This window comes from Elephas maximus, chromosome 3, assembly GCF_024166365.1.
Source record: "Elephas maximus indicus isolate mEleMax1 chromosome 3, mEleMax1 primary haplotype, whole genome shotgun sequence".
In the NCBI taxonomy this organism is placed as follows: Eukaryota; Metazoa; Chordata; class Mammalia; order Proboscidea; family Elephantidae; genus Elephas; species Elephas maximus.
In genome coordinates, this window is record NC_064821.1 from 194,111,446 (window position 1) to 194,128,082 (window position 16,637).

A 16,637-nucleotide genomic window follows, 5' to 3' on the forward strand; every position below is an offset into this window, starting at 1 on the left:
GAAGCTCAGCGCAAGCGCCAAGGCTCAGGCAGTTGGTCGGCCTCCTACTGCGCATGAGCAACAACTACCGGGGAGGGTGCTGGGTTAGAGGCTCTGAACTAACGCCGCAGGTGAGGTCGTTAAACTGTGTCGTGCGCCTCGGCTCCTCCCGGACCGTGAAGGTCAAGGAATGCGTACCGGTTCCCACTCTTTGTTCCTGTCTTAAGCAAGGGGGAGAAATAGAAGGGCTGTACTTCAGCCGGCCGTTGAGAAGAGACCTAGCGGGTTTGAAGCGGGTGAGATGGGTGTGGTAATCCTGCAGGGCTGGGCGGTAACGACCCTTCCGCAGGGCACGCTGGGAGTTGTGGCTCATCACCTCTGGACTCTGAGCTGTGTGTAGAGAGGTGATGGCTTCCGTTTTCCCCGTTACCTAAAACACTTCCTTACGTATTCCTTCTACTGCTTCGAGGTTTTCTTCCTCCACGCCCAATTTCCTACCCTTCCCTTCGGTCTTCATCCACTCAACTGCGGACCCGTTAGAGATGACAGGAGCTGGAGTTCTTAAATTGCCGCACAGGACAGAGAAGGGACTGATGCTGCAGACATTAGGCATGGAGAGAACACCCTTTTAAGGAAGAGAGTAATTGGTGCTGCCTTCTGTGGAGATTTTGTGGTCCATTCTTAGACTCTTAAGGTTTCGGCTTGGTATAATTACTATTTCCTGCAGAAGAAAAACCAAACCCGTTGCCATCAAGTCGATTCCGGCTCATAGAGGAAGCAATAATTATAGAAACAACTGTTTGCCAAACTAATGAAGAGACTGTGGGGAGTGCAAACAATTCAAGAGGACTAGATTGTTCGAACGCACCTAGCAGCTTTGCGGGAGAAAGACCTGGTGATCTGTTTTTGTAAAGATTACAACCAAGAAAACCTTATGGAACAGTTCTACGCTGTAACGCATAGGATCTATATGAGTCGAAATCGACTTGATGACACCTAACAACAGATTATCAATAAAGATTATCAATAAGTCACTTATATATGGCCATGAAAATTGACAGTCTAAGACCTACTGAAGAGAGCTTATGAAATTGTCAGTAGTAAAAATAATAGTGTGGGTTGTTGATCATGCAATGCTGTGATTCTTTCCCAGGTACCACACCTGCTGGTATTCAGATGGAGCAGCACACTAGTCAGCCCACTAACAAAAAAGATGAAAAAGGTGTGTGTCAGAAGCCCCACTTCCTTTCACTTAAAAGCCACACCTTCCTAAATGCTCAGCATTTGGGATAATGATTCTAGTTTTATGTTCATTTTCCCCTGTTCATTGGAAGGTATTTGTGTTTATTCTGCATTTCCCACTAAATGGGGACATTGCTGTATTCCCAGTGCCTAGAACTGGATCTCTCATATAGTAGATTCTCAATAATTATTTGTTGAAACAATTTCTTATTTTTCTTTTGTGTCTTTTAATACTTATAACAAGAATTTACTTGTACAGTGGTCCAAGAAGACATGGCCTTGAACAGATACTCAGTTTGAGTGGGACAGTCCTCTGGGAGCCAGGGAAATGCCTGAGGCAGTCTGACTCCAGAGCCTGTCCACTTAACTGTAGGTGGAATAGACTATCTGAGTAGCCTACTTTGCCATAGCTTGGACATAAATGAACTCATTCTTTTTACAGAGTCTATAATGCAATGGTTAAAAAAAAACAAAAAGACATGACTTTAAAGTCTACAGGCCCAGCATTGCCACTTACTTATTGTGGAATCTTAAGCAAGTTTCTTAATCTATTTAAGTTTCCTCAGATAACATGGAGATAGTGCTGCCTACCTTACCAGGTTATGGTGAGGAATATATAAGATACTGTACGTAAAGCATTGTTTTATTTTTTCTGTCCTGCCTCCTTTTGCTGCTTCTCAACCTAATCCTCTGTTCAATATTGTCTAGCCAGAAATATGATTTTTTAGTATAGAGTATATGTAAAGTGTTCTTTAAACTTTACAACCCGGTAGGAAGTGCATCCTTTTATACACGGAAAGGGCTCAAATTATTTAGAAGTGCCTTTGCATGGAAATTAGCAAATTAACAGATATTCAAATGGTGAGAAGAATCTTGAGATTTGAGTTGCAGCTTTTATCTCCTTACCACTTTGCATGAGCCGTCAAATGATTGATGACTCTAGGGCAGGCCTGAGGAGAAGATGGAGGACCTACTGTCTTGTGGTTAGATGCCATTGAGTCAGTTCTGACTCACAGCAATCGCATGTACAATGTAATGAAACACTTATCTTGCACCATCCTCAAGATCCTTGCTATATCTGAGCCCGTTGTTATAGCCACTGGGTCAGTCCACCTCTTTTTTGCTGACCCTCTGCTTTGCCGAGTATGATGTCTTTCTCTAGGGACTGGTCCCCCCGATAACATGGCCAAAGTATGTGAGATGAAGCCTCGACATCCTTACCCCTAAGGAGCATTCTGGCTATACTTTTTCCAAGTCAGATTTGTTCATTTTTTTGGCAGTACATGGTATATTCAATATGCTTCACCAACACCATTATTCAAATATATCAGTTCTTCTGTTTTTGTAAAAATGGCTTGGGCATGGCGTCAGACCTCCTTCCTTTTAAGGGGGAGGGAGAACCAAGATCAACAGCCCTAGGCTGATTCCTATGAGGCGGAGGTCAAACATGCCTCCTCTCTTCGCCATCTTTACCAATTGTAACAGGTTACAATTCAGGCTCAGGGACACTCAAAGATACAGTTCTTAACATCAACATAGCCTCTTCTCAGCTGTGCTCACAGGCACACCTCTCCCTGGCCCTCAGTCTCTGCCCAAAGGCACTCAGCTTTCTCACTCCGTGGGCTGGGAAGCCCATTTCCCTGTCTCCTGTGGGTCTCTATTGCCGGTTTCTCCTTCCTTGGTGGAGGTGGTACCTTCTTCTTCCCTCTGGGGTGGCTCATTTCAAGTCCAGCAGGATGGCAAAACTGACCAATCCCTTTGGTGGGCTACAATTACCCTATCACACAGTCCTGATCAATCACTTGGGTGGGAGTTATAAGACCACGGCTAGAAGGGCCACACACAAAAACAATCTATCACACCGCAGTCTTCCTTATTCATTGTCCAGCTTTCACATGCCTGTGAGGTGATTGAAAATACCATGATTTGAGTCATGCGCACCTTAGTCCTCAAAGTGACATCTTTGCTTTTTAACATTTTAAAGAGTTGTGTCGTAATATCACTAGCTCCGATTTGTCTCCCTAACGACCCAAGAAACTGTCTTGTTACATATCTTGCATATCCTCTAGGATCTAGCCCAGCAGTCACTATGTAATGCATCTCAGTGAGAACTTGTAAGATGTAAGCGAATTAAGTTTTAGCTACCCCACCCCTGCCTGGTTTCCCTAATCCCACTCAGGTTTCTTTTCGTCTTATGTATCTTTCCTAAAGATGTTTGGAAACCCTGGTGGCGCAGTGTTTAAAAGCTACGGCTGCTAACCAAAAGGTCGGCAGTTCGAATCCACCGGGTGCTCCTTGGAAACCCTATGGGGCAGTTCTCCTCTGTCCTGTAGGGTCGCTATGAGGTGGAATCGACTCGAAAGCAGTGGGTTTGGTTTCAAAGATGTTTAGGGCAAGGCCTCAGCACTTTGTAGACCAGGTGCAGGGATCTAATTAGAAAGGCCACGCCTTGTTGGAATGAGTTCTGATTTAGTGGCCTCTGACTTTGTTCCAGCCAAAGAGGAAGTTAGTGCTGTGCCTCTCTGCCGAGCCAAACCCTCCCCCAGCTATATTCATCTTCAAGCAAGCTCCCCAGCAGGCACTTGCTTGAACATCCAGACAACAAAGCTACCCTCAGGTGAGGATGCAGGGAGGGTTTGCAAAATGGACTCAGCAGTGGGGAGGGGTGGCATGGAGGGAGGTGTCCTGGGCTTTCTCCTTTTGGTCTAGTTGCCAACTGTGTGCCAAGGCACCTCTAGATTTTCCATTGGCAGCTCATTGATTGTTCAGTTCTTCCTGGTTCTACTAATTTGCATTATTTTCTTGCTTATTAACACCCTTGGTAGACTAAGCAGAAGGGAAATGAAAATCTTAATGCTTGCTAGCAATGGTAATTGAAAGGTGGTCAGAGAAGGAAATAATGACTGTTAGCTCAGTCTGTTTCTTTGAATTTCAGTTATTCATCATTTCCTTGGGAAAGTCAGTGGGTATTTGGCATTCCTGTGGGGAGCTTAACAGGGCAGTAGTCAGTCATGACCCCTGTTTTTGAGGACCTCAGGATCTAACAAAGAAGTTAGAACCAGTAAATACAGAAACAAGAGGTAATATAATTACCAAGGCTAACTAAGAGCTGGCTATGCATAATGTGTTTGACGATATTAGGAAAAAATGGGCCAATGCAGCAAGAATAGTTGAAGTTAGACAACAAGAAGAACTTAGGTCACTGCTAATGAAACACTCTGTTTACCTGAAAAAGAGAAGTTGGGGTATCACCTGAGTTCTTAAGACGGAGGTTAGGCTTCACTCCCAGACCATTTCATTCACTCATCAAATAATTACTGAACACTTACATGTGCGAGGCACTCTTCTAGGTGCTGGGGATACAGCAGGGAACAAAGACAAAAATCTCTGCCTTGCTGGAACTTATATTCTAAAAGGGTGACTTAAACAAAAATTAAATAAGTAATTACAAAATATGCCCTATGATTATAACTATTATGGGGGAAATAAAGTAAGGGAAGGGGTAACGAGTTCCAGTGATTGGTTTCAGATTCGGGTAGGGTGGACAGGTAGGCCTCACTGAGAACGTGACAGCTCAGCAAAGGTATGTCTGGGTTGCCTTGTGCCTGGAGAGATTAGAGGGGTCATTTTATTCGAGCCCTTCCAATCTCAGTACAATTATAAAATTTCTCCCCTTTGTCCCCTTTGCACCTCCATTCCTCTTCCTTCAGGAGTTAACCACAAGCCCAAGGAATGCATAGGACTCCTAGAATGTATGTATGCCAATCTCCAGCTCCAGACCCAGCTTGCCCAACAACAGATGGCCATTCTGGAAAATTTACAAGCATCCATGACACAACTGGTTCCTGGGAGGGAAAGCAAGACCTCTCTCCCAGCTGTATCTCGTAATCTGTTTTTAAATCACTTGCCCCAATTCAGTAAATGAACTGTGGAACAAAGTTATTGTGTAAACTTTTCCCTCTCTCTTCCCAGTCAACATTTGATGGAATCTGGGCATATATTCTACATGTGGTTGGTTTATTCACAAGTTCATAGTAAGTGTTCGTTGAGTATAAAGCATTATACAAGGCACTTGGGGATACATGTTACAGAAGAGACAGTTGTGGGGGATTTACTGTCTAACAAGGCAGATAAAACAGATAATTCACTGCAAAATTTAGTGGTGCTCTAAGGGGGAATGAGAGTTCAGAGAGAACATTGGAGGTTACTGAGATACAACTGGACCAGCCTTGGAATCTTGCTGGAGGAAGTAGCTTTATGATGATATTTGAAGAAGGGGAGCGATTGGGTGGTATGGACAAATGGAGTCAAGTAGTTACATGTCAGGTGGAAAAATTGGACAAAGACCTGGAAGTAGGAGAATAAACCAACAGAAATGAGGAACAGAGAAATGATGGCAGCTTTCCCCGCCACCAGAATATGGGGCAGGAGGAGGGATTAGGTAGAAAGAAGACCTGAAAACAGGGCAGCTCTCCCTGGGGACTGTCTCTGATAGCAGCTATTGGAAGCTCTGATTTTACTGGAAGCAGTGGAGAGACATTGGCAGCTTGCAAATAGCAGCAAAGTACACATAAGGGAGTAGACACACCGTGGGCAAAACATTTTGGCGGGGGAGAGAGAATGGTAGCTGAGAGGCCTGCGTAAAGTAATAATAGTGATCTGATGTAAAATTACCATGGTCTGGATAAAGGGTTTAGAAATGAAGACAGGAAATGGGTAAATCCAAGCAGAGATGGAGTAGTCTTGAGCATGAAAACACCAAGAGTCAGCAGTCTCTAAGTTGGGAAGTCAGTTTAGTTTTAAGGAGGTTCAGGTCCAGCCCTAAGTTTTCAGTATTTGTGAAGGAGGCAACTGAGGTTGGCCTAGCTATTTGAGCCACATGAAGTCACCACTTTCTCTTACAGGCTTATTGGCAAATTACTCTTGAGACTGGGTCCTTGTTACGGATTGAATTGTGTCGCCCAAAAATGTGTGTCAACTTGGCAAGGCCATGATTTCCAGTATTGTGTAATTGCCCACCATTTTGTCATCTGATGTAATTTTCCTATTTGTTATAAATCCTGTCTCTGTGGTGTTGATAACATGGGATTAGTGGTAGTTATGTTAATGAGGCAGGACTAAATCTACAACATTGGATTGTGTCTTGAGTCAATCTTTTTTGAGATGTAAAAGAGAGAAGCTAGCAGAGAGTCGGGGGACCTCATACCACCAAGAAAGCAGTGCTGGGAGCAGAGCGTCTCCTTTGGACGCAGAGTTCCTGCACAGAGAAGCTCCTCAACCAGGGGAAGGTTGATAACAAGGACTTTCCTCCAGAGCCAACAGAGAAAGCCTTCCCACTTCTGTATTATTTTGAAAAAAATTGCAGATGTTATATAATTATACTGTAAATGTTTTAGTATGTATCTCTAAAATGTAAAGAGTACTTAAAAAAAAAAAAAAAGACTTAGCAATATGCATTAAAAAAAAAAAAAGATCCACCCTGAATAAGGCCGTACCGCAGCCGCAGCCCATGTACAGCTAATGCCAATATGTCATGTTGACCCATCTGTGAGCCAGGTGTTTTTTTCTTTTTCTTTTTTTTTTAATACCTTGGTTTACAGAGAGTTTAGAACATATACCTAAATAAAGAGAATGCTGTATGAACCCCCATCTGTCCATAACTCAGGCTTAACAAAACCATGGTTGTTTCTCTCCCATCCATACCCCTGCTCATTTCCCCCTTCCGTGTTATTTTGAAAAAAAATCCCAGATGTTATATAATTTTACTATAAATATTTTAGTATGTATCTCTAAAATATAAGGAGTTCTTTAAAAAAAAAAATGACTTAGCAGTATGCATTTAAGTTTCCTCAGTGTCTTTATAGCTATGAGCTCGTTTCTGGTTATCACTGAACAATACTCCATTGTGGATGTACTACATTTTGTTTATCCAGTCACGCACTGAAGGACTTCTTTGTTTCCAGCTTTTGGCAGTTATGAATAAAGCGGCTATAAACACTGGTATGCAGGTTTTATTGTGGACATACATTTTCAACTCATTCAGGTAAATCCCCAGGAGCATGATTGCTGGATTGAATGGTAAACCTATGTTCAGCTTTGTAAGAAACCACCAGGCTGTCTTCCAAAGTGGCCATGCCTGTTTTACCTTCTCACCAGCAATGAATGAGAGTCTGAGAAACCTAAACTAGGTGACATTCTGGAAAAGGCAAAACTTTAGATACAGCAAAAAAGATCAGGTGTTCTGGGGAGGAAGGGGGGGTAAATAGGTGGAGCTCAGGGCACTAGGTCAGGGAAACTATCGGGTGTGACACTGTAATGGACACATGATATTATGCATTTATCAAAACCCGTGGACTGTACAACCAGAGTGAACTCTGATGTAAACCACGGACTGTAGTTAATACCTCCGTCTCGGCTCATCAGTTGTAGCGAATGTACAACACAAATGCAAGAAGTTAATTGTAGGAGAAACTGCAGAGGGAAGGGGGCATTAGGGAACTTTCTGTACTTTCTTGGAGAAGAAGTTGAAGTTGTTAACAATTTATTTCTACTTGGATCAGCAGTCAACCTCCATAGAAGGCAGTAGTCAAATCAAGTAACAGATTATATTGGGCAAATATGCCACAAAAGACCTCTTTAAAGTTTTAAAAAGCAGTGTCACTGATGACTAACGTGCACCTGACCCAAGCTGTGGTGTCTCCGGTCACCTCATACGCATGCAAAAGTTGGGTGATGGAAAAAGAAGACTTGACCCATTTGAGTGGTGGTGTTGGTGAAGAATATTTGAATATATGGTGGACTGCTGAAGAATAAATCAGTCTTAGAAGAAAAACAGCCAGAATGCTCCTCAGAAGCAAGAAAGACAAGACTTCAACTCACTCACTTTGGACATGTCGTCAGGAAAGACCAGTCACTAGAAAGGGACATTGTATTTGGTAAAGTAGCAGGCTAATGAAAATGAGGGAAACCCTCAAAGAGATGGCTTGGCACAACAGCCGCAGCAATGGACTCATCCACACCAATCATCATGGAGATGGTGCGGGACCAGGCAACATTTCATTCTGTCACACATAGGGTCGCCGTGAGTCGGAGCTGACTCGACGACAACAAGTGTATTTCCTGCACGGTTTTTAGGTGAGCTTAAAACTGCTTCAAAAATTAAATCTATTAAAAAATAATGACAATATCGTCATGATACTTAAAAAATAACAATAATTCCTTAATATCATCAAATATCCAGGGAGTATTCAAAATCAGGCCTGAATTTTTCTTCTGTCAGCTGGTCATAGGAAGTCTCCCCTGAGGCCGTAGGTGTAAGCTGAGGGAAAGGCGTTGGTGCAAAGGACATAGGTGCCGTGGGAATCTGGCCCAGTAGTTCATGGAGTTAGCATGTGTTTTCTGGACATGCTCAGGCCCGATCCCTAAATATGCCATTTCCGCATTGTACATGGTTTGCTCTGACACAGGCGTTTGGTTTTACTCTCCTACCATGGCTGGCACTTTGTTTCCTTGTCACTGAATGAAACAGTAGCCCAGGGACTGGAATCCCTGAGCGCCTTAACCCATTGCCTCTCCAGGCTCATTGTGGAGAGTGGAGCATGGAGCAGAAGGTGAGGAGAAGAGTTTGTAGCCGTAGAAACAGGAGGTGACCGTTCCCTTTCCTACTCAAGCTTACTTTGCCACCATTATTTTCCTTGAGTGAGCTGGGCCAACTCTCCTCGAGGGAGGGTCCTTCCCCTCTTTGCAGGAGTCTAACTCTTCGTGATGGGATGAAAACCAAAGAGATATCTAGGTATCACAGGTGAAGACCTCATAAACCACACGGTAGGACCTTAGGGCCCACACATTTCAGCAGACAGCCAAGTGAGGGGGGTGCCCAGGACCACTGCTTATTGCCAGACTGAACACTTACTGGAGAAGTCTGAGGATGGGTAGTTTTGTTTTCGTCAGCTTTTTAATAATGTGTAATGTAATAAAGAAGTAAGACTATTTTGTGATCTCAGGTTTGACTGGCTTGTCCTGTAGGCAGGTTGACCCGTGAGCAGTCACCCTTGGTTGAGAGGGTGGGAGATTGTGGGACTTTTTGTTTCCCAGAGGTTCCGAGACTCTTAGAGCTAGAAAGGGCATCAGGGTCACCAGGAGGGCTTGTCAAAATGCAGATTGCTGGGCCCCACTCTCAGTTTCCAATTCAGTAGGTCTGGGGTGGGGCCTGAGAATTCTTTTCTAACAAGCTCCCAAGTTGGCCCTGATGCTGCTGGTATGGAGTGGTGGTCCTCAACTCTGACTACACATTAAAATTGCCTAGAGAGCTTTAAAAAAATGGACCGGTCCGAACCCCTGCTGAGAATTTACATTTCAAAGTTCCCAAAACCAAACCCACTGCCTGAAAGTCTGTTTGACTTTCTCTATGCTAATGCTGTTGGTTAGGGACCAATTCTGAGAAAAACTAGCAGAGCCACCAAAAAACCAAACCCAGTGCCGTCGAGTGGATTCTGACTCCTGGTGACCCTATAGGACAGAGTAGAACTACCCCATAGAGTTTCCACGGAGCGCCTGGCAGATTCAAACTGCCTACCCTTTGGTTAGCAGCCCTAGCACTTAACCACTACACCACCAGGGTATCCCTTAGCAGAGCAGTGGTTCTCAATATTATACGTCAGAATCACTTGGGGATCTTGTTAAAATGTAGATTCTGATTCAGTACACCTGGGGTGGGAATGCAGATTCTCAGCAGGGGTTCGAACTGGAACGAACCGGCTCCAAGGCCTAATCCACACCTAATAATTTGCTCCCTCCACCCCCAGCCGGACTGAGCTGCAGCCGCTGGAGTAGGGAGGAGGTGTTGGGGGAGGGAGGACGCAGTGCGATGACTTCATTCCGCCGCCAGGTGGCAGCCGCCTCAGAGAGCTGGGCCCAGCCGAAAAGCCGGAGGGAGAGGAATCCAGGAGGGAGATCTGGTAAGCCTCCCAGTAATGTTGGGGGCCACTTCACCTGAATGAAGTCAAGGTCGCACCCTCTTTCAGCCAAACATTTCGTTCAGGAATTAGGAGCGGAGACCCTGCTATACCCAACGTGGGGGGAGGGGGTGTCACTGAAGCAAAGTATATGACACCCGGGCCTCAAGGTGCACCAGTGCAGAGGGTGGAGGTATAAATCCTGGCTGTGTGTCCATTGCTCTGATTCAGGGAAATAAAGCACGGAGCCCAAAGGAAGGGACAGTTTCCTAAAGGAGTCATACTTGAGAACGGTGGATCCTCCTTCAAGGAGGAGCCTTAGGAGAAGAAAGCACGCAGTAACAGCGTGAACGAAAGTACCCAGGCTAGAAAGTGAACCTCTCAGCATGGAGGGAGAAACAGGCTGCATTTGAAAGAGGTCTTCTCAGTTCCCTGCTGGCTTTGAAGAAGTGGCTTGGTGCCTGGGGGGTGGGGAGGGAGGAGGAAGATCTTGTCTGAGCAGCAGAGAGTAGGGGTGGAGGAAGACCTTGGCTCTTAAGCATCCGTAGTAATGGAAACTTCAAGAAACGCTGCAGGCTAATGATGGAAGGACAGGGGACCTGACTGTACAGCTCTGCATTTGCTCCAGTTGCTTCATTCATTCATTCCACAAGCGTTCACTGAGTATCTACCTCTATCTGGCATTGTGCTAGACACCAAAAAAAAAAAATGAAACCTGTTGCTGTGGGGTCGATTCCAACTCATAGCAACCCTATAGGACAGAGTAGAACTGCCCCACAGGGTTTCCGAGGATTGGCTGGTGGATTTGAATTGCCAACCTTTTGGTTAGCAGCCATAACCCACTGCACCACCAGGGCTCCATGCTAGGCACCAGACAGAGGTAAATTAGACAGTCCTCTCTCTGCCCTTGAGGGGTTCACAGTCTATCCAGGGAGAAAGATGTATAAACCGTTTATTATAATAAACCCCACCACTGCTGTCGAGTCGATTCTGACTCATAGCGACCCTAGAGGACAGAGTAGAACTGCCCCATAGAGTTTCCAAGGAGCTCCTGGCAGATTTGAACTGCTGACCTCTTGGTTAGCAGCCATAGCACTTAACCACTATAATAATAAAATAGCAATAGCTCTGTTTACTGTTTATTCTGTGCCAAGTACTTCGTGCAGCATCTTAGAGTCACAGCCAGCTGGTCAGCCTGGTCCTGGTATCCCCATTTTAACAAACAGAAATTGAGGCTCAGAGAGATTAAATAATTAGTTCAAAAGCATCCAGTTTATTGGGACATAGCCAGGATTCAACTCCAGGTCTGCCTGGCTCCCAGACCATGCTTTTCCCACTGTACCATAAGCTCCTATCCGAGGAGTATAAGCTGGGGGTGGAGGTGGAAGGAGTGGGCACCAGGGGCAGATTCACCCAGACGGTGAGGAGACTTGGAGAATGAGTGGGAGGCAGGTGGGGAAGGGGGATTCCAAGGTCACTAATGGGCATGGGAGAAGGTTCAAAGGCATCAGAGGCCTGGAGCCCTGTGTTCCTGGAAAAGCGGGCAGCCTCACCTAGCCAGGGGCAGTCTGAACCCTCCGCCGCTTGCTGAGAGTCTCCATGGCAACCAGCTTACCCAGGTCTTCCGAAGTCTTTATCTCCTGAATTGGCCCAGTTTGCTCTCTCTCTGAGAGGTGAGCTGGCCTTTTCCCAGGCTTCCTCCACTCCCTGACTGCTCATTCTCTCCACTCTTGTTGTCCAGTTCCCAGAGGCCCCAGAGGCTTGCTTATTCCCACAATTCCTTTCTACTTGGAAGTTACTTTCCTCTTTAGCTGATGGTATATATGCTTCAAGGAATGGAAGTATTTCTTGAGTATTTTCAGTACCACTGGATCTTCCTACGTGGTGTGTGTTACACGCATCCTTTAGGATTTGGAGAAGCTGTGGGAGATTTAAGCCATTACTCCCGAATCCATCACTAGGATATAAAGATTTAGATCCATAGCACATGCGCCATGTGTAAACTGCTCAGAATACATTTTCCTCCAACACTCCTGCTGACTAGTCTTCATTACTCTCGTGTTTGGCAAGTAGGCTCATGAACACTGGTTTTAATAAATCTGAGCATTTTGCCAGCTCAAAAAACATGTCTCAGCTATTCTCTACATGATGACAAAGAATACAGGCACCATTGTATTTTTCATTCTAATATTTTGTTTACATCTGGTTACTTTCAGGACTGCTCCAATTTCTCCTAGTCCATTAGCTAGTTGCTAAAACATCTCCCATCATTTAAAAAAAATAAATTCCTAGACCCCACATTCCCCTCCATCTACCCTGTAGATCAGAACTTCCCATAAGAGGTGATTATGCTCACAGTTCTCCCTTCTCCTATTCTCTCGTGAACCCACTTCTATGAGGCTTTCATTGCCACCAGTCCACTGAAACAGCTCATGCCAAGGTCTCCGGGTCTACTACCTTCTCAAACCCAATAGGCAGCTTCCAGTCCTCACTCTCTGAGCAACATTTGATGTGACTGATTGCCCCCTTCTTGAAATACTTGTTTCACGTGAGCTTCCATGACTCCACTCTCTCCCAGCTGTCCTCCTGTCTCATTGGCTGCTCCTTCTTGGTCTCCTTTGCTGTGTCCTCCTCTCTTCCTGATCTCTATTCTTCTCTATACTCGTATTCAAGTTGATCTCATCCAATTTCATGACTCTAAATGCCAACCCTACGTGATGACTTCAAATTTCTATCTCCAGCCCAGATCTTTCTCCCTAACTCCAGACTCATGTATCTGACTGCCTACTCAACATCTCCTTATGGGCGTCTACTGGACATCTCAAACTGGATATCTCCAAATGGGACTTCTGATCTCCCCCAGACCTGCTCTTCTTTCAGTGCCCCCAGCTCTGGAAATGGTACCACCATTCTGCCAGTGGCTCAGATAAAAAACCTGGGTGCCCTTCTTGACTGCTTCTGACAAAACTTTGTTTTCAAGGCAGATACTGTCATTTTTATTTTACAGATGAAGCAGGTTAGCAAACGTAAGTAATCTGATTCTGCCAAACTTTTTGCTGTTGCTGTTAGGTGCTGTCGAGTCAATTTTGACTCACAGCGACCCCTTGTGACAGAGCAGAACTGCCCCCGTAGGGCTTTCTAGACTGGAATCTTCGCAGGAGCAGGTCACCAAGTCTTTCTCCCACAGAGCCACTGGGTGGGTTCCAAGCACCAACCTTTCAGTTTGTAGCCGAATGCTTGACCATTACGCCACTAGGGCTCCTTGACAAACTTTTATGTGGAGGCCAATATAGTGAATTTCTGTGAAGAAAAAGTCGTACTTAATTTTTACCACCCATGCATGTAAACATAACAATATTATGCATGGTGCTACTGTGACTGTGGTTTTCAGGAGAAGCTGGGGTCTGGGGTTTGTCCACCACCAGAAAGGGCAGTAAGGAGCTCTCTAGTATAGCCTTTTTTCCATTTTCCTACCAGAGGGTTCAGACAAAAAGGAATCCCCCTTACCCACCTGTGGTGAAGTTTGATCAGGTCTCAATTTAAGCATCACTTCCTCTGGGAAGCTTTCCCTGACCACCCCCATCACAGGTTAAGAGCTACTCCCAAGTGTCCCCACAGAACCTGTGTCTCCCATGGTATTTCTCTGTAGTATGATTGTCTGTTTATTTCCATGTCCCAGATGACGCCTCCACCTGGGGCAGGGGCCATACTTTGTTCCACTGAGTCTCCAGCACCTAGGACAGTGCCTGGCACACAGTAGGTATTCAACATATGTTTTTGAATGAAAGAAGGCTCTGACTTCTCCTGAGTCTCCTCTGTTTAGGAGCTGTTATGTCACTGGGGCTGCTGGTCTGACAGCCCTTCTTGTATGTGCCTGTCCTAGGCCCCTAGCCCCTCTGCCCACCCCTGCAGGAAATGTATTGAGACTGTGCCTGCCCCTCCATCTATTCCTGTCCTCAGAGACACCATGTGGCCCATAGTGTGTTGGAGCCAGTGACTCATTTGCCTTTTCTGCACAGCCATCAGGAGCCCTGGTGGTGCAGTGGTTAAGTGCTTGACTGCTAATTGAAAGGTCGATGGTTGGAAACCCCAGCTGCTCCATGGGAGAAAGATGTGGCAGTCTGCTTCTGTAAGATTTATAGCCTTGAAAACCCTATGGGGCAGTTCTACTCTGTCCTATAAAAACAACCCAACCCGTTGCTGTCGAGTTGATTCCGACTCATAGCGACCCTATAGGACAGAGTAGAACTGCCCCCATAGAGTTTCCAAGGAGCACCTGGTAGATTCGAACTGCTGACACTTTGGTTAGCAGTTGTAGCACTTAACCACTACGCCACCAGGGTTTCCTATAGGGTCTGTGTTTTTCCGTTTTTGCTCAGCCATCAGAACAATAATAACGATCACCACCTTTGTTGAATGCTTATGAAAATGGCAGCACTCTGCATTGATCATGTGGCCTCCTTGTGACAATTCCACAGAGGAAATAGTATTAGTCCTATAGATAGGGAAACTGAGGCTCAAAGAGGGCTGAGTAACTTGTCCAAGGTCACCCAATAAAGATGTGTTGAGTGAATGAATAAATGAATGATCAAATGAACGAATGCCTTAATGACTCTGGTGCTTTGCCACTTTTCTCTTTTGTCCCCCATAAACCCTGGGGGTGGCTCAGTGGAACTAATAGGAGCCAAGTGGCTTTGGGGATTCCTGGGCTAGGGGAGCAGGGAATAGGGAGGAGGCGAACCCCATAGAGAGCAGCTCCGAGCAGCCCTGAGTTACTCAGTAACCTCAAACACTTGGGCCTCAGGATCTGCCTGGTCCAGCTGGGCCAGGGCAGGCAGCAGACACTGTTCCCCTTGGTCATCCATCAGGCACCCAGCTGGTCCCGGCTAGAAACGGGAGATGGAAGGTCAAAGATTGGGCAGAGCTCAGGCAAGGCAGAATGGGATCTGGTGATGGAGTCAGGGGCTCCTCAGAGAAGGCCTAAGGTGAGTAGGGGGAGAGACTAAGCCCCCCATTCCATCAGAGCTGCCTGGGGCAGAGGAGGCAGGAGAGAGGGTCAAGGGCCCTGACGTCACATGGCAATCCAAAAGAAAACCTCTCCAAAGTGCTTGGTGGGTAGTAGAACAGGGACACTCTCACAGGTGGAGCCTGGACCAGGGGAAGCTCAAAGGAGGAGGCTTGGGCTGGGAAGACCTCAGATTCAGAGGGCTGTCAGGGTCTTGCTCTCTGCTCAGCAAGGGCTGATACTGGTTGGTACTCAACAGTAAAAATATGGAGATACTCCCATACGGGTTGGTAAATAGCTGCCACCCCAAGGTCTCCAGGTGTACCCACCTGAGGCTGGCCAAGTTATCCTTCAAAAGGACTTCCCAGTCCTCCCCACAATCCAGCAACTAAAGAATTAACACCTGCCAGGGCAAGGGGCCTCTAGGACCCTGCTCCAACACTTTACCTGTGTTGATTAGAAACTCAGGTTGTATCCCGTGGTTGGCACTAGAAAAATAGTTGTTAAATGAATGAATAAATAAATGACCAACAGAGGAGAGGGGAAACCAGAGACCCAGAGGAATTCAAAAAGGAGAGACAACAGGTGAGATCGAGATGGAGGAAGCTGGATGATGCTGGGAGGGCTCAGCCCACTCCTCCTTGCTTTCTCTGGTTCTGCAGTTTTTGAAGGCTCCCACTGTCCAGAACCTCCCCAGTCCCTGCCTGGGAAGCCCAGAGCATACATCCCACTCCCAAACAAGTCTCAGGAAGTAGGCTGCATCTCTGGGGTGGAATGCTGGGCCAGGGAGGAGCCCCCAGATGCTGAAGTATCCAAGAACCATTATCCAAAAGCTGCTGACCAGGCATCTTCCCCTTCCCTCCACCACAGCAGAGGGGGCTGGAAAACAACCTTCCTGCTGACCCAGTTGTGATGAGGAGTCTCTGGGACAGGGGTCCCTAAGGGCCAGAGAGCCTGCTAGGCCAGCCGTGAGTACTACCCAGAAGCTGCCCATACCCCTGTGCCCACTTGGCTGGGCACTTAGGTCAAGAAAGCCAGACACCTAAATCCAACAGTCCCCAAGAGCTCATGCTAGGCCGGTGGCTTTTTGCCAATGAGGGGAGGTGGGAAGGAGGTGAACTGAGGAAAGAGCACGAGGGGAGGAGGAGAGGAGGGTCAGGGGCTTCACTCTGACACCCCTGTCACTGCCCACTCCTGAGAGGGGGTTAGCCAGGTTCTTAGGAGGAGCCCCACCCTGTGTCCACTCTAGGGAGTGACTGGTTGGAATAAGCCTTGGCCACATCCCCTGAGGGTTGCAGCTCTTCTCTCAGGCTGGGGGCCTGGGCATCTTTGCAAACACCCCCATAGCCCCCTCAGATGGGTTGTGATGGGCTGGCGGCAGCGCAGACACTGGACCTGCCCTCCCATCAGTCCCACTGAGACTGCCCTTCAGCTTTTCTTCTCTGAAGCTCCCTGTG

At 46.4% G+C, this 16,637-nt stretch overlaps 1 protein-coding gene across 1 annotated transcript; it reads left to right on the top strand.

The window, feature by feature from the left end:
- Window positions 1-81: 81 nt before the first annotated feature.
- TSACC (TSSK6 activating cochaperone) lies at window positions 82-5,156 on the top strand. Its single transcript, XM_049880786.1, has 3 exons — window positions 82-1,201; window positions 3,716-3,838; window positions 4,932-5,156. Exons 1-3 carry the CDS (start codon window positions 1,108-1,110, stop codon window positions 5,144-5,146), a joined length of 432 nt encoding a protein of 143 aa, XP_049736743.1. The 5' UTR covers window positions 82-1,107; the 3' UTR covers window positions 5,147-5,156.
- Window positions 5,157-16,637: the final 11,481 nt, after the last annotated feature.